This window comes from Silene latifolia, chromosome X, assembly GCF_048544455.1.
Source record: "Silene latifolia isolate original U9 population chromosome X, ASM4854445v1, whole genome shotgun sequence".
NCBI lineage: Eukaryota > Viridiplantae > Streptophyta > Magnoliopsida > Caryophyllales > Caryophyllaceae > Silene > Silene latifolia.
The window spans coordinates 320,442,876-320,470,544 of record NC_133537.1 but is presented as its reverse complement, the minus strand read 5'-3'; the positions used below and the strand labels follow the sequence as shown (position 1 = coordinate 320,470,544).

General features: G+C 40.2%; 2 protein-coding genes across 2 annotated transcripts; both read right to left on the bottom strand.

The window, feature by feature from the left end:
- Positions 1-13,222: 13,222 nt before the first annotated feature.
- LOC141620667 (uncharacterized) lies at positions 13,223-14,966 on the bottom strand. The gene is made up of 6 exons (XM_074437478.1): positions 14,731-14,966; positions 14,014-14,448; positions 13,806-13,857; positions 13,647-13,714; positions 13,366-13,399; positions 13,223-13,291 (listed from the first exon to the last, which is right to left on the bottom strand). Exons 1-6 carry the CDS (start codon positions 14,964-14,966, stop codon positions 13,223-13,225), a joined length of 894 nt encoding a protein of 297 aa, XP_074293579.1.
- A 2,519-nt stretch (positions 14,967-17,485) lies between these two features.
- LOC141620666 (uncharacterized) lies at positions 17,486-19,572 on the bottom strand. The gene is made up of 4 exons (XM_074437477.1): positions 19,543-19,572; positions 18,804-19,052; positions 18,234-18,620; positions 17,486-18,082 (listed from the first exon to the last, which is right to left on the bottom strand). The coding sequence occupies exons 1-4, from the start codon at positions 19,570-19,572 to the stop codon at positions 17,486-17,488; spliced, it is 1,263 nt and encodes a 420-aa protein (XP_074293578.1).
- Positions 19,573-27,669: the final 8,097 nt, after the last annotated feature.

The following is a 27,669-nucleotide window of genomic DNA, read 5'->3' as shown; positions in this document are numbered from 1 at the left end:
CTCGATCGAGTACGTTAGTTACTCGATCGAGTAGGGGCCACTCGATCGAGTACGTTAGTTACTCGATCGAGTAACGTCTTTGATGCGAGGGTTTATAATTGTGTTTTCTTAAAACCGCAAATCATTTCCGCCTCTTTCCTCTAAACCTAGATGTCGTCCCTTCCTCTTCCCTTCACCAAATACCTTCCATGGGAGCCTTTTAGGGTGCTTGTGCCATAGGAGTGCATAGCGTGAGTCGGGTAGCAGTTCCTTTGCCAGATTTCCACATGTAGGTATGTCGTCATCATCATCCGTGTCTTTATGTTTTCAGTTAAGGTTAGAAGGGTAGTGATAGAGGATTGTATTGTGTGTGTATAGGTGTTGCTTGATTGCTGGGTATTGCGTGTGTGGACATGGAATCGTTGCAGTCGCTTAAAGGTAGATTCGCCTACTCATTTTTTGTTGATTGTCTAGTGTGTCAGTCATCGTTATACCTTGTTGTTGTGTTCATGTAGTTGAGTATATATGGTGGTTGGTTGGTTGTGCTGTTTCGTTGGTTGTTGTATTGCAGCTTTCTGTGATTACTTGTCTCTGGTTCTCGAGGTGCGTCCTCGGTTGAGTGGAGTCACTTGCGGGAGTGGCTTCACGCCCTAGTTTGCCCTCCGTGGAACCCGCCACGGGACGGGATGTGCACATTAATGGGACAAGGTTATCGCTCGATATGATGAGCGCGGCTTAGGTGGGAACGGCTGCGGTCCCCCACTGGCAGGGCTGGTCCAGTGGAAGGTCGGTGACGGTGATTGGTTGGAATGGTTGTATCTGGTGTGTGTGCTTGGTTGTGTATGTAGTATACTGATAATTGGTGTTGTGTCTTACCTCAGTTACTGACCTTGTGTGGTTTGTCTTGTTTGTTTTATTGTGTTTGCCGTGATCCCTTATGGTGAGCAGTCTGTTTTAGCAGGTGTTGTCTTGGATGGTAGCTGGAGTCTTGGCGGGATGAGTCCTCACGAGTAAAGCTAGATGTAGTCTATAGAGTTGACAAGATGTACCTTTTGTATCGGTAGTTAGTTGTATCACTTGTAAAACTATTATAAATGTTCTTTTATTGACCTTTGATGATTACTTTCCTCGGGCAACCGAGATGGTGATGTCCTTATATGCTAGGGAAGGTCTTAGAAAGGCTCCTTGGTATATGGGGGTGTCACAAGTGATCTCCAAATGACTAAGTACAATTGAGATGAACGATGTATTAATTTCTAAGTGTGTAGATGATATTATTTATTTCAGGTGGCGAATGATATTTCTTTGAGTGGAGCCAATGATGAATGCCTTGAATCTGATGTTTGTTTCCCTTTTATAAACTTCCTCGGAGTGGTTGCACATGCTCCCAACATATGCTCAACCATACGCTCCACTTCCTATGAAATAGGAAGTGGTTGTTGACTTTCTCAAAGCTGTTGTTGATCACCTCAATGTTCATGCTGACCATTTCAACGTTCTTGCTGGCTGTTTGTTATTTAATTCAAATGTGGCCTTTGTATCACTTGAGTGTCTAGGTTCATCCCCCCTTGTTCTTCCTTGCGTCTAGCAGCCTGCTGCCTTGTCATTGATCCGTGTGCCTTTATTTTACCTAATAGCGAGTTGCCACGTCATGATGAAAATGAGAGGGTATTTTTACCCATACAATTACCCCCAAGCAACTGTCAGGTTCTGTTCTTGCTCGACGGATGCTGGGAGTTGCTTCCCTCATGGATGCTGCGTGTAGTGGTGATGTCATAGCGTGACATCAGCCCACTTGCATTCTTATCGACTGAGGCTGACCGTTAGAGGTCCAATCAATCACTTCCACTCAATAACTCCCCACCTCCCCCACGTTTCCTTTCCCTCTATCCCCACCCAACCTAACTCCCTCCCTTAACTTCCTCTCAATAACTCCCTCTCCTAACTCCTTCCCTTAACTTCCTCCCCTAACTCCTTTTCGTTATAAATACATCCCTCTCCCTCCCGCTTCCTTTACTCCCATCCATATTACCCCCTTTCCTAAAAAAACCCTTTACTCTCCCTCCCCTATAAAATCTCCCTATCCACCAGGTAACTTCTCACTTATTATTCTTTCTCTTAATTTTTTCGCCTTAAACTTCGCAGTCATGGCCAAAAAGTATATCCGTCGTACCGTTCCTCCTTCTCCCTATGGGGGTCCATCTTCTGCTGCTCTATCTCCCTTCCAATCCTCTGGGATTCTCGCAGACCACTATCTGTGTGATTCCAGCTTTGCTGACACCCCACTCGAGGAGGTGAGAGAGAGTTTTGGCCTTGGGCAGGAGGTCGAGGTTCACATTCCTCTTCCTAGGGAGGCGCCGGATGCCCAAAATCCTGGTTGAGTATACCTGTACGAGTACCCTTTTACCCAGGGTTTGTGTTTTCCCTTCCCTCCTTTGGTGCAAAGGATCTTGCGCCACTATAGGTTGTCGATCTGCCAGCTTGCGCCTCATGCATGGCGTGTTCTAGTTTCACTCTGCATCCTTGCTGAGGATCATGCTCTGGGGATTGGTCTGGGTGACCTCTGTTGGAATATGTGTCCTCCGACAATAATGCGATCACGACTGTTGATCATGATGATCACATGTTTAAGTCTCATTAAAATGAATACAATTGGGAAGTAATATTGTTACTGTCAACTGGTCAACATATATCGGTAATGATTGGCTTACTAGAGTTTGACATTACTGTCGTGTGACGGTGGTGATCAGTTGACCCCCTAGGTCATACCTAAAGGGCAATACTCTTAATTGATTATTTAATTAATCGTATAATGTTACGAGTTAATTAAATTACTAGAAAATTGACGGACGATTTTGGAAGTAATATTTACGTATCATATTGAAATGTGATTTAATGAGATACGGTCTGAGTAATTAAATTGTATAATTACTCGGATGAAATAAATTGTTTAATGTAACAATTAAATTGAATGAATTGTTATAAATACAATCAGTTGTGATTTATAAATTGGTAAAATATTTTGGCACAAGTAATTATGATATTACTTAGTCGATTTTGTATGTGACGTATTTTTATTAATACGTTGATTTTTAATATATTAAAAATTACATAACAAATATATGTAACATGTGACATGTAACATATAGACAATTGACAAAAATAATATGGATTCCATATTATCTAAAAATGCCGAAAATTGGAGGAGTGTATACTACATAATGTGTTTATGTTATAATTAGTAAACATAATGATTACTAATAAGAGTAGGCATGCAACCCTAATGTGCATTGTTAAGACAAACAAGGGCATGCATTGGGTGAGTGTTCTTCCCTCCTCTTCTCCTCCTACCCGGTTTTCCAAGTGAGCAAGGCAAGAGTTTTGTCTTACATTTTCTACATACACTACCTTGTTTTAGTTAGTGTATTTTTTCATTCATTCAACTCATCCAAAATATATAAGTTCTAGAGAAATAAAATCCTCTCTTGATCTCTCAACAAAACCGAAAATATTCAAAGTGTTAACAATATTTTTGGTTCAATTTTCTCATAGATTAATATTATACTAGTATTGTAATATTAATTAGATTAAGTGAAAGCCTTGGGTATTAAGCTTAGGGAGAGATCTTGCTCTTAGATCTTTGTTCTTCCATTGGAATAAGCTCAAGAACAAAAGAGAAAGGTGATCTCTTTTGTGCCCAAATATCCGAAATTAATTATGTAAGGACATGATTTCTCCTCTATTCTTTTTATTGTTTGCATGCATAAGATCCGTTTTAATTTATGACAAATTAATTAGACATATATGAGTATGTTAACATGTATAAAGATCTACATTTCTTTCAATCGGTATCAAGAGCCACGGTTGTTTGCATGCAAATTGGTTAAAAGTTTTTCCGAGTTATATGAATAACAAAATAAAACTTGTAAAATTTGTGTTATTATGATATATCACGAAATAATTACATGCATGTTAATATTTCTGGTCCTAAAGTGTTTTAGGATTTTTGGGTTAATTTTTCGGATTTTTATTGTTCATATTTAATAATAATGACATTTAAATGTGATTTTATGAGTAAAAATGTCATTTTTGGTCTAAAAATAGCTATACTTCAATTTTCACTTGGTTTTTGGATATGTTGTTACATATATTATTTTGAGATAACCTGTAAATTTTCATAATTTTTGCACTTGTTATGCTCGAAAAATGAATTTTCATTATTAAATTCGGATTTAAGAGAAAAATAGGTTAATATGAGTTAAATTTCGAATCTGGTCATAGAAAATTTATATGTTGTCACATGCAATTTTACAAGATGTGTGTAAAATAATTGGCTATAAAGAAGTCTTTTAGCATGATTTATGAATTTTTGAAGAAAAATGGCATAAATAGTGACATTATTAATGAAAATTAATAAAATATAATCTATGACTTAGGAAAAACGTCTAATGTTGCATTTTATTATATTTTTCAGATCTAAAATTGAAAAGTTAATGAAAATAATTTTTCCATGTTTTTATGATTATTTTATTAAATATCGATAAAACGCAACATTGTTTTTCCGGAAAATTTTCGAATTTTTTTTAACCTAAGATTTTGAACATTATGAGAGTCATGGAATTTTTCCAGAATGTTCATGAATTTAAATTTCAAATTTTGAATTTATTTGGAATTTTTGGATTTATTTGAAGTTTAATAGCTTAATTTTGTATTTTTGGCCCATTTATGAACAATTTGGTAAATAAAAGTTAATTATGGTCAAATTATTAGTGAAGACTATATTTTGAGTCCTAAGAGGTTAGGGTAATTAACTTATGCATAAATATGAGTTTATGCATTTTTGTGATTATAAAATGTTGAAATCACGCAAATCGTAAAAAACAAGGTAATATACGATATTGGCTAATTAAAAGGCGATTTAGCATAAAAATTGAGCATGTTTATACATAATATAATGCTGCATTTTCTTTTTGATTGTCATAATTTTAATTTATGTAATTTTGAATTATGTAATTTTACTTAGTATGGCCTTAGATTTTAATTGGTATTTCCCGAAATGTATGGGAATATCGATTCGGTTGTAATTTTTATTGTGATCTCGTATCACCGTTTTGTAATTTAATAGATTTATTTTATTTTAGTTACAAATGTATAATAGGAAATTATGTAATTTATTATGTAATTTTATTCATTCCGGAGTTCCAAAAGACGGATTTCTTCAAGAATGGCGATACATAAAGACGGTGTTACCTCGAGATGCGTGCTACAACCGAAGTTCAAGGGACCAATGGAGTTGGTTTCCAAATATGTAATAGATTAATAGTTTTTCTATTTTAGGAAAGGCCATACTAGGATTTATTTATCTTTATGCTTGCATTTTATTTTATGTTACATGCATCGCTAAATCGCCATAACTAAACATGCATTGTCTTATTTTATCGAGTTTATCGACCGTGTCAATTCGAATTATCGTAGTTCACCGCTTTAGTTCACTTAAAACGTGATAGATAATAAATTGACATGACCTCTCGCTAAAACAAACAATTGAGACATAGCCTTACCAAATAGTAGAAACCATGAAAACCTATTTCGCGAGGGAGTGCACTCGGCCCTACCGGGGTACAAACCTTGTTACGTAGGGGAAGTGGGTGATGAGTGTTAATCCACCGAGTTCATGTTAATAAGGGTTTCATCGGCCATACCGTGCCCAAGTTGATGTGGATTTGGATAATGGACACATTTATTCGAAATTTGGATTGAGCTCAACGGAAGTATTCGCGACCGTAGTTGCATGTGTTCCGGGCTATAGATAATTATTAGAGTAATTTTATCGACCAAGAGTTCTAAAAGTAGAATCGATTAAAATGTTAATCCACCGAGTTATATTGATAAAGGTTTCATCGGCCATACCGTGCCTAAGTCGATATGAATTTGGGTCTTGGAATCATTTATCTAGTTGGGTAGAGGTCACTAGAAAAATGCATATAACTTGTTTAAATCATACATTTTTACGAGTATAATTAAAACGACATTTGTTTTACTCCTTATTTTTGTTTTGTAGACCACTTCTTATTCATAACAAATGGCAACACCAACTCCTAATGCTACACCACTCGCTACTTCATCATGGCTCCGATCCTTTATGGATCGATGTAAACTTGAAAAGAATGGGTCAAATTTCTCCGAGTGGGATGCCCAACTCAAATTAGCCGCCGAAGGTGACGACAAGCTTCGTTACCTTACCGAGGCCTCTCCACCCGAGCCCACCACTAGGTCCACCGCGGCCACTAGGGAAGCCTATGAGGCTTACCAAAAGGAGTCCGCCGCAATGAAAAATGTCTTAATATTTGCGATGGAGGCGGAACTCCAAAGGAGAGCCTTCAAAATGGGCAATGCTAATGAGATTTACTCCAAACTTGTGACCATGTTTTCACAAACTCCGCGGATCGTCCAATATGAGGCGGCCGCGGCATTCTTTGATCTCGACTTCAAAGAGGGCCAAAAGGTTAGCCCTCATGTGCTCAAACTCATGGAGCTTGTCGAGACCTTGAAGATTCAAAAGGTTGAAATCCCCAAAGAACTCATCGTAGATAGGATTCTACACTCCTTGTCTAAGGTTAAGGCATATGTGCAATTTCGGGTGAATTTCAATATGCAAGACAAGGATGTGTCTCTTGAGGAGTTGCACAAGTTACTTGTGCAAGCCGAGAGGGACATGGGGTTAAATGTGAACCCTCCCAAGGATGTGCTTAACATAAGCACAAAGAGTAAGGGGAAGTTCAAGAAGAATGGGAGAAAGGGTAAAAAGCAAGCTCCCACATTCACCAAAGCTAAGTCTTGTGAAGCTAGCACCTCCAAAGTCAAGAAGGGTCCTCTTGACAAATGCCATTATTGTAATGGCATGGGACATTGGAAGAGGAATTGTTCCAAATACCTTGGTGATATCAAAGCTGGAAAGATCACTCCAGTAGGTAAATGACTAACCTTCTTTTATGTTTCTAATACAACTATGGTAATGTGATGCAAAGTTGTGATAATGTATCTTCCTTTTTATTGTAAATAGGGCCTCCACCAAGCAAAGACAAAGGAAAAGAAAAGCAAGCATAAGAAACCATGAAGAAGCTAAGGATAGCTTTTATGGAGCTTTGTTTTTCATTGTCTTATTTTAAGTTATGTTTTGAATTTTAGAACTTTAAGTTTCCGTGTTCGACATGGAAAGGTATTTTGGATAATGGTTTGTATTTTGGATGATAGTGACTTGGTTTGCAACCCAAGTCACACGTTTTATCATTTATCCTTTATGTTCTAAAATTTCATCTTTAAATGCTTGCGTTTTGAAACATAAGATCATTCACCAAAAGTGATCTAATAGACAATTATAATGACGGGTTTCATTATATGTCCACATGCTTAAGGCTTGTATATGATCATTAATGAAGTGATTTTGAGTCTATGAACTCTCTTAAAGGTATGTCAACCACCAAGTACACATATGAAATCAATAACAAATAGTCAACCTATGAGGTAGTCCTCCTTATACTTCAACATCATTAATTTGTGTCTCATATGCTATCTTTGAATGTTTAGTGTATTCATTCTAAAGATAGAGTGGGAGAAAAATGAGGACACAACACACAAGGCAAGATATAATTGTGTACTTGTGTAAATGAAGATCTACGCAAGAAAGAATGATTTGAATGAAGGTATATCTATTTACATAGTATACCAAATAGATGAGATCTAAAGTCTCAAGTTAGTTCTAAATGACTTGAGAGACCAAGTGGAATAATCATAAGAGTTTATTCTCAAGATAACTACACGAGGAGACCAAAAGAAGTTTTGGAAGAATAATGACTAATGTAAAGTCTTAACAAGCTTTTGACTAAGGTTATGAATCATTTGACCAATAGTTTCAATCATGAGTTTTACTTAAGAGCCTAGATGAATCATAGTAACATACTAGTTATGATCGAGTTGCAAAGATTGATATTCCGATATCTTCAATAGCCAACGTTTTAACCGCAAATGTCATTGTTTAACCTCCCTATGAAATGGTTAAACCTCCTTCCGAAAGGGTATTCCGAAGGACCTATTCTAAATATTATTTGTATTTGAATAATGACATTGCTACACATCATTATGACATGAGTGTGTTAGAGATTTAAAATCTCTTTCCGTAAGGTTGAGATGAGACCACTTCAAAATAGGCGTTTTTGAAAGGATATGATGGGAACATATATGGTTTTATCCTAGTAACTTGGCAAAGCAATTTATATTTACATTCTTGACAAATTTCGATTAAGAAGTCATCTCGAAATATGTAGAATTGAGTGGGAGTTAGGAAATTCTCATGTGAAGACATAGAATTTAGTGGGAGCTATCATCCTTGAATGTATAAAACTCATTACTCATTTAAGAATGACGAGCTAATATCTTCTTTCATAAAGAAGCTTTTGAGTTTTCAATTCTGGATGAAAATGGACAATGATGAATCCAATTACATCATGGGATGTTGGATTTGTATTAAGAGATACACATTACATCAACATACGCGTAGGTTATTCGTATGAATGAAAATGGGATTACCATCAGCAGTCATGGTAGTTCATTGAACCTATGAACGGTTGATCTCATGATTATTAGTAACTAATGTTTCCGCCATTAGAATAATCATGTACATGTCCAATTATGAATCATATGCATAAGAGCATGATGATTGACTTGGTGAGCCATAATAGAAACGTCATGAATTCTCGAGTAGAATCCGATGAGCGATTTCAGTGATTGACGGATGTTCTATTGTGTGTCAAGAGTTTGCACATATTGTAGAAAATCCGAGCACATATGAGGATTTATGAGAATCCCAAATCTTTCAAGCCCAGAAAGAGAAATGAGAAGTTTTGGAAAGATACTTGGTTAAATAAGAGGTTATTCAAAACAATCTTTCCTAATAAAGCTAGCACTTGTGAGAAGTACTAAGCTAATAATCTTGTCAATTGTTACAAGATCCTACAAAACATATACCTAGTGCATTGTGTGTGGATGGAATACTTGATCAGTACAAGTTGTATTATTCATCACAAATTCGTTCATTATGAGATGATCGATAAGAAAGTTCTTTCAAGTTAAAGAACCAAAACCAAGGTCAAGAACCTTAATGTGTACTTGGTAAGATTCATGCTATGAGAACATGAATGTGAAGGAAATTGCAAGTGCAAGAAGTTTGAACACATGGACACATGGGATGTCAAACTTCCATTGCAATCAATAAGTGTTTACACTTATGATAAACATCACAAGGTTGTAATATGATATTGACTACCCAAGTGTGATGTCGACATTTGTCGTATGAGTCATAATTAACTCACTTGGTACATTGTTATATCCAAACGGGTTGTAGAGACAATTGAACCCCGTTAAAGTGAACATGGATTAACATTGTTTTGCCCATAGTTACTTATATGAGGTGACGTCTCGAAGTGACTAGAGTGTGAGGCGATTGATGGCAAGTTCAAGTGCCATAGGATCATGTGAGATGACTAGTCGATCACATAGGCAGACTGTTAGGAACATTTTGTCGGGCCTTATGACCGCTTATAGAGTTCTGCAAATTTATATAGCCTGGTCGTGGCGAGAGCTACTATAGTATTCAAAATGAGTCGATTCTTTTGACTAAAGACTATTCGCCTAAGATGGCACGATTTGATTAACTTTGATTTGTGTTACTACGACCTTCGTAAATGGGGTCAAATGGGCATATTTTGGGTTATGATGGTGTGGCTAGTCGAAGGGAATGAGTGCAATAGGAATTGTCCACCCCTAGTCAGGGTTAAAACAATATCTCGGGGCCACTCGAGGAGTAATGAATCGGAAATGCGTGGCCACGCTCGGAAGATATCCGTGTGGATAAATCCGGTCAATCGGTTATTCTCCAGATCGAGGAAACCGCTCTCGATATGATCACTTGCAAGTACGACCTGAAAGACACCTTGCATTGAGTGGGAGATAGTAATAGGACAAGAGAATTGGTGACGCACACTTGTCGAGGACAAGTGGGAGATTGTTGGAATATGTGTCCTCCGACAATAATGCGATCACGATCGTGATCATGATGATCACATGTTTAAGTCTCATTAAAATGAATACAATTGGGAAGTAATATTGTTCTTGTCAACTGGTCAACATATATCGGTAATGATTGGCTTACTAGAGTTTGACATTACTTGTCGTGTGACGGTGGTGATCGATTGACCCCTAGGTCATACCTAAAGGGCAATACTCTTAATTGATTATTTAATTAATCGTATAATGTTACGAGTTAATTAAATTACTAGAAAATTGACGGACGATTTTGGAAGTAATATTTACGTATCATATTGAAATGTGATTTAATGAGATACGGTCGAGTAATTAAATTGTATAATTACTCGGATGAAATAAATTGTTTAATGTAACAATTAAATTGAATGAATTGTTATAAATACAATCAGTTGTGATTTATAAATTGGTAAAATATTTTGGCACAAGTAATTATGATATTACTTAGTCGATTTTGTATGTGACGTATTTTTATTAATACGTTGATTTTTAATATATTAAAAATTACATAACAAATATATGTAACATGTGACATGTAACATATAGACAATTGACAAAAATAATATGGATTCCATATTATCTAAAAATGCCGAAAATTGGAGGAGTGTATACTACATAATGTGTTTATGTTATAATTAGTAAACATAATGATTACTAATAAGAGTAGGCATGCAACCCTAATGTGCATTGTTAAGACAAACAAGGGCATGCATTGGGTGAGTGTTCTTCCCTCCTCTTCTCCTCCTACCCGGTTTTCCAAGTGAGCAAGGCAAGAGTTTTGTCTTACATTTTCTACATACACTACCTTGTTTTAGTTAGTGTATTTTTTCATTCATTCAACTCATCCAAAATATATAAGTTCTAGAGAAATAAAATCCTCTCTTGATCTCTCAACAAAACCGAAAATATTCAAAGTGTTAACAATATTTTTGGTTCAATTTTCTCATAGATTAATATTATACTAGTATTGTAATATTAATTAGATTAAGTGAAAGCCTTGGGTATTAAGCTTAGGGAGAGATCTTGCTCTTAGATCTTTGTTCTTCCATTGGAATAAGCTCAAGAACAAAAGAGAAAGGTGATCTCTTTTGTGCCCAAATATCCGAAATTAATTATGTAAGGACATGATTTCTCCTCTATTCTTTTTATTGTTTGCATGCATAAGATCCGTTTTAATTTATGACAAATTAATTAGACATATATGAGTATGTTAACATGTATAAAGATCTACATTTCTTTCAACCTCGCCATGCTCTATACTTTCAGGCCCTTTGTTACCGGGCTTATCACCTTGAGGTCCTGTGACCGCAGCAACCCCGGCGTGATCCTTCCTCCCAAAGTGATGGATGAAGGCTGGAATACGAAATTCATCTTCGTTAAGATTGACTCTCTTACCCCCACCCCCGAGTACTTATTTGATAAGTGGGGGGCCTCTAAAGGTAATTGTATTTTTTGGGTGTCTGTTGTTTTTCTTTTACCTTAATGTTCTTACTGGTGTACTACTGCAGGTTTAAAGCAGCCAGTTCCCTCAAGAGATCACAGAGTGATTAGTCGTTTATTTGTTCTCCCTGTTGCAACTCATTCTTACCCTAGTGTACTTTCTTCCCCTGTTGGTGCATCTGCCTCCGAGCCGCTTGACATTAGTGAAGGAGAGCAAGAGGAGGAAGAAGAGAAAGAAGAAGAGAAGGAAGAAGAAGAAGAAGAAGAAGAAGAGGAAGTTGGTACCTCTACCAGTCAGCAAGAACCCCCAGCTGCCGAATTCCAGATGTCGTCTGGTAAGGCTTCATTTTTTATAGGTTTTCGTTCTTGCTATATGGTCATTTGTATTTATGTTCTAACTATGTTCCTGTTCTAGGAAATACTCATGTTTCCTCTCTTTCCCTGCTGGATAGGGAGAGGAAGCAAGTCGCTTCTGCCTCCTCCGGCCCTTGTCCCAGGAAGAGGCCATCGCTCCCTGCTGAAAAGGAGTCGATTAACATGCATGTCCCTGTTGAGGTTGCTCCTCTAGCTGCAGTGGCTCCTAGGCCACCTCTGCCCAATACTTCCACTGTAATCCGCCTTCCCAAGGGGTATGGCTCTAGTGGGGTACCTCTCTGGCCTCACATGGAACAGTTCCTACTCCCTGCTGTTGTCCATTCTATGGGAAATACTCCTCTCCCTGTTGTACTAGATGAAGCTCCTGGACGCACCCTGCAGGTGCTTTTTTTTAATTCCCTTTATGTTTCAAGGGTCTATTTTGTTCGTGTTGTTGACTGTTCCTCTGGCAGATTCTGCAGGACGGCCTGTTCCTGCGCAGGGAGGTTGCCAGATTGATGGGGGAGGTGAACAACCTTAACGTCAACCTGGGGAAGGTGGAGGCAGATCTGGCGCTGGCAAGGAGGGAGAAGGTGGATGCCCAGAAGAAGCTGGCTGAGGAGAAGGCAGCTGCCTAGAAGCAGCTGGATGCTGAGAGGAGGGTGGCAGAAGGGCGTATGAAGGAGGTTCACAAGGAGGTGGAGCTGCTGAAGCACCTTCTCCTTGACTCTACATTGGTTTCCGCCTGGGAAATAAAGATCAAGTGTATCAAGGAGTTTGAGGCGGGTGAGCACTCCAACTGGGACCTTGCTGAGGACGAACGGTTGTTTAATGCTGCATATCCAATCAAGCCGGACTTCAGCCTCATCAACGACTTGCTGGGTTGTGATGATGGAGAGACCAGTGCTAGGACTGAACAACCAGCTGTCGCGTCAGTCGATGAGGTCAGGGAGGAAGCCCTTGTCGCCTAGGGAGGGGAAGGTCCATCTGGAGGAGAGGCTACTATGGAGCCCAACATCCCTGTGGATGTTCCTGCTGATGCTGCCCCGAGTTCTGCTATTGTTGCCTAGTTTAGGCATTTAAATTTTAATTTTTTATCTTGATGTTTTGTTGGGCACCCTGTGTGGTGGCCCATTGTAATTCAACTCTTTGGTGCCTGGTAGTTTTGGGCACCTTTTAGTACTTTTGTTTTTGCCTCGTAGGAGGGGCAAAAATATTTTGCTTTTCAAGTTCCCCTTGTTGAGGGGTGTTTATGAATTTTCGTTTTGTTCCCTCTGTTGTTTTGCTAGCAATTCTTTTGTTCTTTCTGTGTGTGTGCCGGCTTCGTACTTGTTGAGGTGTCTATGGTGGTTCAGGGAGCTTTCTGTCCATCAGGATGCTTGAATCCCTCTGTTTTGACCATGCGCACATTGGATACTTCCTGCAGGAGGAACACTTTGCTAGTTCCTGTTTATCAGTTAGCCTACTAGGACATTGCCTTAATATTCAACTTACCATATCCACATTCAATCCAAAAACAATGATAAACCTAAAAATGGAAGCAATTTCATAAATCCAAAGTAGTTTAGGGAGCACAAAGTGTGTTCCCCCTGAGTTTTACAACAACTTAAAAGAAATAGAGTTTCATTTTGGCCTTTTGAAATACTAAGTACGCTGCCTCCATATTTTGCTCCTTGTGACGCCTGTGAAGTTGACACCAAGGTAAAATAAGAAAAAGGGTTTTGACTCAAAGGATTTGATAGATACGTTGTAAGTTGTCATTTCCTTAGTAGTACCTGCTGAATTCAGGAGACTTAGCACGTACGTACTGAACGAAAGACCTTGCCTGGTGAATTAGTTGTTCCTGCTGTCAAAAGAGATGTTACTGTTAGAAAACCGCAGGTGGTACAGTCAGGCAGTACGAAACAAAAATGATTAGTTCTTTGCGTATGTACCTCATGGAAGAGTGAGCTGTGGCTCCAGCAAATGGGTTCTGGGGTTGTTCCCCTTCAAGCAATAGCTGCTTAATCAAAGACAATTTTAGCAAGTTAGTTCGTGTTCTGAAGTTTTTTGAGTACTGACTGCTAGGATTCAAGGGTCCTGGAATATACCTGTTGGAGGTGGAACTTCTGGGTCCTGCACCTGGAACCTCAGACATAATACTTTTTAAGGTGAATGATGTTCCACGATCTAGGGACAGCTTCCCCATCCATAGTCTCCAACTTGTATGCCCCATTACCCACGATGTCATCTATGCAGTAGGGACCTTCCCAGTTATAGGCGAATTTACCTGTACTCTGATTCTTGGTGTTTGGGAATACCTTCCTGAGTACCAGGTCCCCTAACTGCAGCGTTCTCAACCTTACGTTTTTGTTGTAACTCCCGGCTGTTGTCTGCTTGTAGGCTGTCATTTTGATTTGGGCGTTGGTCCTTGGCTCATCAAAGGTATCTAGGCTGCTGGCCATTTCTACCCGGTTCCTCTCTTCGGTGGCCTTGGCATATCGATGTGTCGGTACATGCATCTCAGAGGGAATAACTGCCTCGGCCCCATATACCAGACTGAATGGTGTTTGACCTGTTGCCACTTTGGGGGTGGTTCTATTAGACCACAGCACGAAGAGGAGCTCATCTGCGCAGTTGCCTCATATCTCCTCCAGCCTTCTTTTCAGGTTATTCATGACTATCTTGTTGCTGGATTCTGCCTGACCGTTGGACTGCGGATTCCTATGAGTGGATTTAAACAACTGGATGTTTCACCTGGCGCAGTAGTCTTCCATTCTGTTGGATATGAATTGTGACCCGTTGTTACATATGATTTCTGAAGGGATGTCATATCTACTGACTATGTTCCTCTTGATGAAAGATATCACATGCTTCTACAGGATCTGAGGGAAAGCTTTTGCCTCTATCCATTTAGAGAAGTAGTCTGTCATTGCCAGCATGTACGTTCTATTTCCAGAAGCACGGGGTAATGGTCCCATAATATCCATTCCCCAATTCATAAAAGGAAAAGGTGAGATGATCGGATGCATATGTTCTGCTGGCTGGTGGCTGACAGGAGCGTCCCTTTGGCATTCTCCACATTTCTTGATGTAGTCTATGGCGTCCTTCCTCATGGTAGGCCAGAAGTAACCCTGTCTTAGTGTCTTGTTGGACAGGCTCCTACCCCCTGTGTGATTTCCACAATCACCACTGTGGATATCTCACATTACTGCTGGTGCCTCCTGTATGCTCAAGCACCTTAGATAGGGTCCTGCCAAGGACTTCCTAAATAGGATACCATCAATAAGTACGAATATGGGGGATTTCATTTTGAAGCTCCTGGCGTCTTTATGGTCTGGTGGTAATACCTCATCACGTAGCCAATTAATGTAAGGCTTACGCCAATCATCAGTCTCTTCTTGGGGTGTGGCAGTACACAGTATCCCTGCTTCGTATGTCCACTGGGTGGTTGCAGCCTTACTGGCGTTCTACTGTTCATTATGACGTATGGCAGGTTTTATGACATGTATGAATGGCATAGTACCCACTGCCCCTGGAGTGAAGGTTGATCCAAGGGTGGCAAGAGCATCCGCTTCAACATTTTGATCCCTTGGTATCTGCTGGATGTGGAAGGAAGCAAAGCGGAGTATGAGCTCCTCCGCCACCTCCAGGTAGGCTATTATTTTTGGATCCCTAGCCGTGTATACGTTATTCACGTGGTTTATGATCAGTTAAGAGTCACTATACACCTCGATGCAGTTTATTTGCAATTCTAAGGCTAATTTGAGTCCTAAGATTAGGGCCTCGTATTCAGCCTCGTTATTCGTTGCTTTGAACTCACACTGTACTGTCTGTATTATCTGTTCCCCCTGAGGTGATTTCAGGACCGGCCCTACCCCTGCTCCCTTCGTATTGGATGCCCCCATTAACATGTAACTCCCATACTTGCTTCCCTTTAGCCTCACTTAGGGTCAAGATTTCACTGTCGGGTTGTTCTTGAAGGGTGGGACTAAAGTCTGACACAAATTTAGCTAGGGCTTGGGACTTTATGGCTGCTCAGGGTTCAAATTTCAGGTCGTACCAACTCAGGTGGACATACCACTTAACCATTCTCCCTGACAGTTCGGGTTTTCTCATTATGGTTCTTAGGGGGTAGTTGGTCACGACTGAAATTGTATGTGACTCAAAATAGGGACGCAATTTGTAAGAAGCAGTAACAAGTGCTAAAACGAGTTTTTCTAGAGATGTGTACCTGGTCTATGAAGGTAACAGAGACTTGCTTATATAGTATACTGGTTTCTGCATACCTCCGTGCTCTCGTACCAGTACAGCGCTTACAGCCGCCTCCGTCACTGATAGATACAAGTGCAACGGTTATCTCTGTTCTGGCTTGGAGAGAATAGGAGGGGTGCTCAGGTATTGCTTGATTTCCCTAAACGCCTTTTCATGCTCCTGCGTCCACTCAAACTTCTGGCTCTTCCTCAGGATGTTATAGAACAATCAGCACCTGTCTGAGGATCTTTATATGAACCGTTTTAGGACTGCTACCCGACATGTGAGCCTCTGTATGTCCTTTAGTTTCTGAGGAGATTCTAACTGAAGTACTGCTTTGATTTGCTCTGTGCTGGCCTATATCCCTCTTTACGTCACCAAGTACCCCAGTAATTTTCCATAAAAACTCCAAAAGTGCATTTCAGGGGGTTCAGCTTCATATGGCATTTTCTAAGGATCGAGAAGGTATTCTCCAGGTGGGACATATGCTGTTCTGCCTTCTCGGATTTGACTACCATATCGTCAATGTAGACTTCTATTGTTCTCCCTATCTCCTCTTTGAACATTCTGTTCACCAGGCGCTGATAGGTGGAACCAGCATTCTTGAGGCCAAAGGGCATCACATTATAGCAGTACAAGCCTCTGTCAGATCTGAAGGCTGTTTTCTCCTGATCCTTATGGTCCATTTTTATCTGGTTGTACCCACTCCAGGCGTCAAGGAAGGTAAATAGCTCATGCCCTTCTGTAGCGTCTACCATGGAATCAATGTGCGGTAGGGGGAACGGGTCTTTTGGGCAAGCTTTGTTAAGATCTATGAAATCAACACATACTCTCCAGTTGTTGTTCTTCTTTGGTACAACCATACATTTTAGAGTCATTTTGGGTAGTTAACTTCCCTGATCTTGCCTGCTGCCAGGAGGTTGTCTACCTCCTGGTTTATCACCTCGTTCCTTTCAAGAGCGAATTTTCGCCTTTTGTGCTGGACTGGAGGAAAGCTGGGGTATACATTTAACCGGTGTGTAAATACACTTGGATCTATGCCAAGCATGTCGCAATGGGACCAGACGAAATAATCCATGTTAGTACGTAGAAATTTAATTATCTGCTCACGGATGTTACGTGCACAATCAGCTCCCACCAGCACTGTTCTTAGTGGAAACTGTGGGTCCAGGTTTACTTCGTCAAGTTCCTCCTGGGGAGGTGCGATTTACTCCATCTGGACGCACAGTTTCTGTAATTGCTATGCTGGACCAGCTGCAGTGGGTTTCAGAGCGTTCTTGTAGCAATCCCGAGCTACATTTTGATCTCCCCGTATCTCTTGTACCCCCCAGGGTGTAGGGAACTTCGGGCTCTGATGGTACGTTGATGGTACCGCTTTCATTTAATGGATCCAAGGCCTGCTAATTATCACGTTATAAGTTGACGGACCATCAATGACCAAGTACCGTATCTGTTTCTTCATACCCCCTGCAAAGGTAGGTATCACTATTTCTCCAAGGGACTGTTTAGTTTTTCCGCTGAAGCCTACCAAGGGTACTGCCTTCTGCACCAGATCTTTCTCGCTGAACACCATGTTCTTCAAGGTTTCCAGCATTATCAGATTCACAGAGCTTCCTGTATCTACCAATATCTTTTTAACAAGGCAATTCCCTATAGAAAGGGTAATGATCAAGGCGTCATGGTGGTGTTGTGCCTCATCAGGTACGTCTGCCTCGTTGAATGAGATTGCTGGTAGATCCTGTCTGCTGACCCTAAGGGAGAACTCTGGTTTATCTCCTTTAGTCTCGGTTACATGGCGCTTTGCTGCTGAATAAGTGAGACCACATATCTCCGACCCCCCTGTGATGACGCTCACGACCTTTGAGTAAGGTGGAGGTGGGGATGGTTGGGCCTGGTCAGCAGTATTGACCCTTCCATATTTATCCCCCTTGGGGAGCAGGTGATCCAAGCATCCAGCACTGTAGAGTTGCTTCACTTCCTTTCGTAATACTACACAATCTTCTGTATTGTGGCCAATATCGTTTTGGTATTCACACCTTTTGTTGGCATCTCTTCTGTCGTTCTCCCTGGGGGGTAAGCTTCTTGGGCCACCTGGCCCTCTACCCTAGCTCCCTGATTGCCTTCATTACCCCGACAAGTCCAGTAGTGAACCCATACTCGATGAGTTTAGGTAGAGCCTCGGTGCTCTCTGTTTCTCCTGAGACTTTGTTCACTATGTTCTTGTTGTAGGGTTTGGCTCTTTCATTCTTTTTCTCTGTTGTGATTTTTCTGCTGGACGACTTTATTCGATACAGGTCCCTTTTATCCTCATCCTCCTCTAGGTAAGTAGCCTCTGCCATTTGCTTGACTTCCTCAAAGGTGACATATGGATGCTTGGTGAGATCCTTGTACAAATCAGAATCGTGATGCAGTCCCCTTCTAAAGGCGTTGACTGCCGTTGTAGGGTCGCACCTAGGGATAGATATTTTTTCCACATTGAATCTGGCCAGATAATCCCTGGTGGACTCCTCGAACCTCTGGACGATCGGGTATAGATCACTGGATAATTTTTTCTACATTACTGCCTGTGCCTCTTGTATGCTCAAGCACCTTAGATAGGTTCCTGCCAAGGACTTCCTAAATAGGATACCATCAATGAGTACGAATCTGCAGGATTTCATTTTGAAGCTCCTGGCGTCTTTCTGGTCAGGTGGTAATACCTCATCACGTAGCCAATTAATGTAAGGCTTACTCCAATCATCAGTCTCTTCTTGGGGTGTGGCAGTACAAAGTATCCATGCTTTGTATGTCCACTGGGTGGTTGCAGCCTTACTGGCGTTCTGCTGTTCATTATGACGTATGGCAGGTTTCATGACATGTATGAATGGCATAGTACCCACTGTCCCTGGAGTGAAGGTTGCTCCAAGGGTGGCAAGAGCATCCGCTTCAACATTCTGATCCCTTCGTATCTGCTAGATGTGGAAGGAGGCAAAGCGGAGTGTGAGCTCCTCCGCCACCTCCAGGTAGGCTATCATTTTTGGATCCCTGGCCGTGTATACGTTATTCACGTGGTTTACGATCAGTTAGGAGTCACTATACACCTCGATGCGGTTGATTTGCAAATCTAAGGCTAATTGAAGTCCTACGATTAGGGCCTCGTATTCAGCCTCATTATTCGTTGCTTTGAACTCACACCGTAGTGCCTGTATTATATGTTCCCCCTGAGGTGATTTCAGGACCGGCCCTACCCCTGCTCCCTTCGTATTGGATGCCCCCATCAACATGTAACTCCCATACCTACTTCCCTTTAGCCTCACTTAGGGTCAAGATTTCACTGTCGGGTTGTTCTTGAAGGGTGGGACAAAAGTCAGACACAAAGTCAGCTAGGGTTTGGGACTTTATGGCTTCTCAGGGTTCAAATTTCAGGTCGTACCCAGTCAGGTGGACATACCACTTAACCATTCTCCCTGACAGTTCGGGTTTCCTCATTATGGTTCTTAGGGGGTAGTTTGTCACGACTGAAATTGTATGTGACTCGAAATAGGGACGCAATTTGTACGAAGCAGTAACAAGTGCTAAAACGAGTTTTTCTAGAGATGTTTACCTGGTCTCTGAAGGTAACAGAGACTTGCTTATATAGTATACTGGTTTCTGCATACCTTCGTGCTCTCGTACCAGTACAGCGCTTACAGCCGCCTCTGTCACTGATAGATACACGTACAACGGTTCTCTCTGTTCTGGCTTGGAGAGAAGAAGAGGGGTGCTCAGGTATTTATTGAGCTCCCTAAACGCCTTTTCATGCTCCTGCGTCCAGTCAAACTTCTGGCTTTTCCTCAGGATGTTATACAACAATCGGCACCTGTCTGAGGATCTTTATATGAACCGTTTTAGGGCTGCTACCTGACATGTGAGCCTCTGTACGTCCTTTGGCTTCTAAGGAGATTCGAACTGAAGTACTGCTTTGATTTGCTCTGTGCTGGCCTATATCCCTCTTTACGTCACCAAGTACCCGAGGAATTTTCTAGAGGAGACTCCAAAAGTGCATTTCAGGGGGTTCAGCTTCATATGGCATTTTCTAAGGATCGAGAAGGTATTCTTCAGGTGGGACATATGTTGTTCTGCCTTCTCGAATTTGACTACCATATCGTCAATATAGACTTCTGTTTTGTGTGGATTTTGCGCAAGGCGAAATCGGTCGGGAGTAGAGAGTTGTGTAAGGTTAACTAGCTCTAGATAGTCTCTTTGGTCGGTCGTCGGGGTTGAATATAAAGTCAGAAACGAAATAACAATAACAATAATGAGACAAAGAATTTTGTACGTGGAAAACCCTTGAATGGGAAAAAACCACGGTCACCAAGCCAGGAGAGAATTTCACTACGTAATTGGAGGAATAATTGTACGATAATAACAATGTTAATATTTCTCTATGTATATGTGGACGTGTGCTTTTTCTTGTGTAAGATTGATGTGTCTCCAATGTCTTCTAAGTGCTCCTTATATAAGCTCTAGTGTTGAACGGCTGCTTGATGCTATATTGAATGCGGATTATTCTCCATTATTGCCTATAATAATTGCTAATATTCCTCCCTTAATTACTGCATTTACTGCGAGATCTTCTCATTCAATGCTGCGTATATAATCTTTTCATAATACGCGTATCTGGTCTGATATCGTCCTGATATTTCGACCATTGTCCTCTCCATGGCCTGGCGCCTATCTTCATGTGCCCTGATGGCCTGACACCCTGACAGCCTGACAGTCAGGTTGAGATGAGATACCGATCAGGGGTGTCTGCGTATTTCCAGGCCTAACAATTGCCCCTTATCTCCTTATTTTCAGTGTGCCAGGACGAAAAAATGAGGAGATAACTTTATTTTTAGGAAGATTACCCAACGGTTCAGTTATGCCTAGTCAGTTTCCTGTAACGGCTATTTTACTGCAGTTTATGACGCGTGTAAGATTTACTGGAACTGGCTTAATGATTATCCACTTCCTTTGCGGTTGAAACCCTAATCTTCTCCTATAAATACCTGCGTGCTTCATTAAGTTGAATTCCACCAAAATAATTTTTCTTATTTCTCTCTTATTAATCTTTCTCCCTGGTTCCTTTAATTACCAGTTTCCTCAATCTTCGATCAATTCTTCATAATCTTTCAACAATGGCCGCAAAAAGAAAGTCTACCAGGGCAGCGACTCCTGCAACCCCTCCTTCCCAGAATCTTGAAGGAATTTCTTCTGAGATTTTGCCTACTTCTTCCGCTGCTCAACCTTCCACGATTAGTAAACCGAGTGATTCTCCATTGGAGATGATCTCAATATTCCATGGTGACTTCTAATTCAAGCCTACGAAGGCTTTAAATGAGGATCAGTCTCTTGCAAACCGTTTGAAGCCTGAGTTTGAGAAGGTGTTGAAGGATAAGGGGGATTATCCCTGCTGATACTGAGATCTGGATCCCTGAGAACTCTCCTATCAGGGCCGACTGGGCTTGTCCTGGTTGGTTCTGTATTCATGACTGGGCCTTCAGGGCAGGTTGTAAACTTCCCTTTTCCCCTCTTATGGTTGAGGTTATCAAGGAGATTGGTGTTCCATCTTATCAGCTGATGCCTATGGTGTGGAAGGTTGTTTGTTCCGTTGAGAATCTCTGTAAGAAGCACAATATTTCTTTTTCTCTTGATGATTTGAAGGCTTGTTATGCCGTTAAAACCAATATTCCTGGCCGTATAAGTTTTAAGGTCAGGACTTCTACTACTCCTCTTTTGAGCAACCTGGACAGCGGCCATGACAAGGGCTGGGCTGCTGGGTACATGTTTGTCAGGACCAATTCAGTGGGTCCTGACCTGGCGTATTTGAATCATGAGGCTTGCGTTGTTGGTGAGTCTTTTTATTTTTTCTAATGTCCTGCATGTTTTACTTGTTAGTGAAAAATAAAATGAAATTTATAATAAGTCATACCTCTCATGTCTGCAGTTGATGATTTGGTTACTGAAACTGAGTATCCCACTGCCAATATTTCTGCTTTCCTTGCTATTCCTCCTTTGGAGAGGTCTTGGCCTCTCTGTTGTGGGGTTGGTCACCTTCCTCGCTGCTTGAGGGCTGACGGTGCTGCCAGGGCGGCTAAACCTTCTGGGGCTGCCAGTGCTACTACTTCAGGCAGTAAGTTTATCTTAGCCTATCTTTTCTTTTTACTTTGGCTTCCTGATAATGTTTGGTTTATATTGCTAATATATTATTTCGTGTTGTAGCCACCAGGTCATCTACCCGCCTTGCCAGGTTTGGCATGGCTGACCTTTTGGCCAGGCTGGCTGCGATCAAGGAGGAAGGCTCCCAGGGAAGTGGAGGTGCTGAACTTATTATTGATTTGACTGAACAACCTGCTGCTCCCAAGGTCACTGTTGTACCTGCTGCCCCTGCTGAAACAAGTTCAGTAGCTCAAAAAACGAAAATTGAAGATGTTGATATTTCTACCCCGGTCAGGGAGGTGAAAGCCAGGGTGGACAATATGGAGGTTGCTAGGGTGAAAATCAGGGATTATGCCACTTCCAAATCAGATGTCATGCTCACCCTTGACCCTGTTAAAACTGCTACTCAGGCGGTTGCTTCAGTGGATCATTTAGTCAGCCTCTTGGCAGGTGCCTTGGCTGCTGTTAGGGAGGTAGGCTAGATCAATTTTTTATGTGTATTTTGTTTAGGTAGTTTTCATTGTTAGGGTATATTATTCATACTCTTCTTTTTGTTCTTGGTCAGGGTGCTGCGACCTGTCTTCATAACGCCTATCAGGCTACTTCTTTGGTAGCCAGGATTGATCTGATGAGGTCAGATTATGATAGGTTGAAGTCTGAGCTAGATTTTGCACGAGCTGACCTGGCTGCTAAAGCTGCTGACTTGGTGAGGGCGCAGGCTGAGAAGGATGCTGCTAAGGCTGAGGCAGATTCAAGCAAGCGGCTATTGCAGGAGGCTTTGGATAGAAATGAGGAGCTCACCTGGGAAAGGGATGACCTGGAGTTTAAGTTAGACGATGCTTCCCTCTATTTCTATATTAAGGGAAGGGCTGCTGCTATGTCGGAGCCTGTCGAGGCCAGGGCAAAATGGAACCCTGAAGCTGAGATGGCTTTTGTTGCCTCAAAGTATCCTGACCTGCACAATATGGGAAATGAACAAGAGGTGGACTCTCAAGGTGAGCAGGATGTTGATGCTGATCCGGCTAAGGGTGGAAGTAGTGGTACTGTTTCTGAGGAGAAGCAGTAATTTGATTTTTCAGTTAGTATTTGGCCCATCCAGGGGGATGTCCCTGGACAAACAATTTTTCTTTTTCTGTCTTGGGTCAGGGAGACTATCCTTGGCCTTTATGAATATTTTGGCGCCTTTGCCCCAGGGGGTAAGGGTTTTTATTAATATAGGCATGGTGGCCTTCTTTGGCTGATTTCGCTTTTATCTTTGCTTAGTTTCATCCTGTTGGGCCTGTCAAACATTTTGTTTGAATAACCTGCAGATCATTTTTGTTCTATCTTGTTATTCATGAGTAGTTCAACCAAGTATAGTTTTTTGCTATAATGGTTGAAGGGGTGGGAAAACCGGCCTGTCAGGAGGGCTTATGTCCCCTGCCTAGCTGGAGGGCTTGGTATTCGGCCTGTCAGGAGGGCATTTTAGACTAAGTGTTTGGGAGAGAACACCCTTGCACCTGTCTTGCTGCGTCCAGCCGGTTGTAATCCGTGGTAGTAAACCTAGTCAGGTCAGGCAATTATTTCATGCCTGATTGGTCCTGACATTTACTGTATCTGGTGGTGGTTACCAACTCATTAGGCACAATTAAGTGCAAAATTTTGTTTCAGAAATATATAGTAGAGTAGCCCTCAATCCTGAATATTTATGCATATAATCATTTATCATGTATAATTGTTCAGGATTCAAGAAATAAATAAGTAGGTTAGTTGAATAGATATAGATTGCAGACAAGGCATGTAAGACATGTAGTTCATCAGGTAGCACGTCAGGTTGAGTAGTGATTGAATTTATACCTGATTGTAGCCTGATCTGATCTTTACATATAGAATAATTTTTAATGAGTTACATTCCAGGATCTCGGGATCATTTCCCCTTCTAGCGTTTGGAGCTTGTATGCTCCTTGTCCAACAATCGAATCAATTAAGTAAGGGCCTTCCCATGTGGGAGCCAGTTTGCCTGCTGATTTTTCTTTCTTATTTGGAAATACCTTGCGTAGGACAAGGTCTCCTTTTTTAAAGATTCTGATCCTGACGTTTTTGTTGTAAGTTCTGGCGAGTGCTTGTTGATATGATTGAAGGAAATGTAGATCTATATACATATTTAACATACTCATATATGTCTAATTAATTTGTCATAAATTAATACGGATCTTATGCATGCAAACAATATAATAAAATAGAGGAGGAATCATGTCCTTACATAGTAGATTTCGGCTATTAGGGCACAAGAGAGATCACCTTTCTCTTCTTGTTCTTGAGCTTTTCCAATGGAAGAACAAAGATCTAAGTGTAAGATCTCTCCCTATGTAATATACCCAAGGCTCCTCTTAATTTAATTAATATTACAAAACTAGTATAATATTAATTATAGAAGAAAATTGAACCAAAAATATTTATAAACACTTAAGTATTTTCGGTTTTGATGAGAGATAAAGAGAGGATTTTATTTCTCTAGAACTTGTATATTTGGATGAGTTGAATGAATGAATAATCTAAAACATTTTAGAGTATTATTAGGTAAAATTATAAGAGAAAACAATGATCATTTTCCCTTCCCCAAAACCGTGTAAGAGGGGCTTTAGGGTGAGCCAATGCATGGAGAAATTGTTCTTCACAAGGAACAATAGGCTTGCATGGCTAGGTGGCTTTATAATCATTGTGTTTTCCACTAATTACACACAACTTATAATTAGCTAAAACACCTTCTAATTTTCGGCCCTTTGCATAATATGGTGTCCATATTATTTTTGTCAATTGTCTATATGTCACATGTCACATGTCACATATATTTGTTCATGTATTTTTATCATATTAAAAATCAACGTATTAATAAAAATACGTCACATACAAAAATCGACTTAGTAATTTCATAATTACTTGTGCCAAAATATTTTACCATTTATAAATCACAACAGATTGTATTTATAACAATTCATTCAATTTAATTGTTACATTAAACAATTTATTTCATCCGAGTAATGATACAATTTAATTACTCAGACCGTATCATATTTAATCACATTTCAATATGATACGTAAATTTTACTTCCAAAATTGTCCGTCAATTTTCAAGTAATTTAATTAACTCGTAACATTATACGATTAATTAAATAATCAATTAAGAGGGTTGCCCTTTAGGTATGACCTAGGGGTCAACTGATCACCACCGTCACACGACAGTAATGTCAAACTCTAGTCACCAATCATTACCGATATATGTTGACCGAGTTGACAAGTAACAATATTACTTCCCAATTGTATTCATTTTAATGAGACTTAAACATGTGATCATCATGATCAACAGTCGTGATCGCATTATTGTCGGAGGACACATATTCCAACAATCTCCCACTTGTCCTCGACAAGTGTGCGTCACCAATTCTCTTGTCCTATTACTATCTCCCACTCAATGCAAGGTGTCTTTCAGGTCGTACTTGCAAGTGATCATATCGAGAGTGGTTTCCTCGATCTGGAGAATAACTGATTGACCGGATTTATCCACTCTGGATACCATCCGAGCATGGCCACGCATTTCCAGTTCATTACTCCTCGAGTGGCCCTGAGATATTATTATAACCCTGACTAGGGGTGGACAATTCCTATCGCACTCATTCCCTTCGACTAGCCACAGCCATCATAACCCAAAATATGCCCATTTGACCCCATTTATGAAGGTCGTAGTAACACAAATCAAAGTTAATCTGAAACTGTGTCATCTTAGGCGAATAGTCTTTAGTCAAAAGAATCGACTCATTTGAATACTATAGTAGCTCTCGCCACGACCAGGCTATATAAATTTGCCAGAACTCTATAAGCGGTCACTGCCCGACAAAGTGTTCCTAACAGTCTGCCTATGTGATCGACTAGTCATCTCGCATGACTCTATGGCACTTGAACTTGCCATCAATCGCATCACACTCTAGTCACTTCGAGACGTCACCTCATTTAAGTGACTATGGGCGAATACAATGCTAATCCGTGTTCACTTTAACGGGGTTCAATTGTCTTTACAACCCGTTTGGATGTAACAAAGTATAATAAAAGAGTTTTAAAATAAAACTCGAACGACAAATGCGATTATCACACATGAATAGTCAATGCCTGATTACTATTTCATGTTCTATAATCTAATTTGATCTTGTACGTAGTTGTTCATTTCAATTCAATTGAAATGACACGACTCATCATGTTTAGCCTTTGAGAAGGCTTTGGTCAGTAGGTTTTATCAATTTCTTGTACCTTACTCAACCTTACTACATATTCGTTTTCCTTTGTAATGTATACATTTACGTTACAAAACTTTCTGAGTATGTGTCGAAATCCAATCAAGACATAGGCCCTCTAACCTAAGAATAGCTCCCACTGTTTTCACAGTGTGCGGGACTCATCCTTCTTGCACATCTCATGATCGCAAGTGTACTCAATTTCCGTTATAAATATCTCTCATTGTTCTTTATTGCCTAGAACGATTCTAGAAAATCTACTTCTTAATAATATTGCCACAATGGTATCTTAACCATCCTTATGTGTTTTGATTATGGTTTTGTCGGAAACCATGTGCAACCTCAATTGTCAATTGTCACTTGTGTAACACTCTTACACAATATTGCATCATAAACACTTTGCATCATAGCCTTAATGCTTCTGCAAGCACTTAAGGGTAATCTTTATGGCTTACTTGGTAAAGATTACTTAAATTCGATTTTGAAAACAATTCATCATACTCAAAGCATATGAAGTGTTATACATCATTTTCTTTTTAATTGATTCGGCAGCGGAAGCAAATGAAATCAATCAAATATGTTCAATTTAATTGAACTAGTCATGAATCTTATCAACATAAGACTTCTTACTGACGCTAATATCATGTGGATTTATCTTCATAAATCCGGATATTCAAGATGTATTATAATACTCCAAAAGTCTTAAATCATTCTCAATGATCAATATGTCATCCACATATTGGACTAATTAAAAGGTTCCGTAACTCCCACTAAACTCCATGTATAAACACAACTTCTCGACTTATCGAGAAATGTTTTATCACATGATCAAAATGTTGATTCCAACTCATTGATGTCCTACTTAAGACCCTCTCTTAAGTTTCACATTATCTTAGGATTGTAAGAATCTACAAAACTCATGACATGTATTGAATACATTCCTTCTATTGAAGAAGTGTGTTTTAGATTCACTCGCTATGTATTTCATAATAATGAAACACAATCCCTAAGAAGATCCAAATAGACTTAAGCATTTCAATTGGTGCAAAACTCTTTGCAACCAATCAAGCCTTGAAAACTGTCTTTATTAGTGCAAAACCCTTTGCAACTAATCAAGCCCTTTTATTTCGGATTTTCATGG

What these genes read in the sequence shown, in the direction of transcription:
- LOC141620666 (XM_074437477.1), bottom strand. Translation starts at nt 19,572, where the DNA reads ATGAGGAAACCCGAACTGTCAGGGAGAATG. An exon ending in CCGAACTGTCAGGGAGAATG is followed by an intron (nt 19,053 to 19,542) that starts GTTAAGTGGTAT and finishes CACATCTAGCAG; the next exon opens with ATACGAAGGGATCAGAATGT. An exon ending in TTAATTGGCTACGTGATGAG is followed by an intron (nt 18,621 to 18,803) that starts GTATTACCACCT and finishes CCGATCGTCCAG; the next exon opens with AGGTTCGAGGAGTCCACCAG.
- LOC141620667 (XM_074437478.1), bottom strand. Translation starts at nt 14,966, where the DNA reads ATGAGGAAGGACGCCATAGACTACATCAAGAAATGTGGAGAATGCCAA. An exon ending in AAAGCTTTCCCTCAGATCCT is followed by an intron (nt 14,449 to 14,730) that starts GTAGAAGCATGT and finishes GTGGTCTAATAG; the next exon opens with AACCACCCCCAAAGTGGCAA. An exon ending in AACATCATTCACCTTAAAAA is followed by an intron (nt 13,858 to 14,013) that starts GTATTATGTCTG and finishes TATTGCTTGAAG; the next exon opens with GGGAACAACCCCAGAACCCA.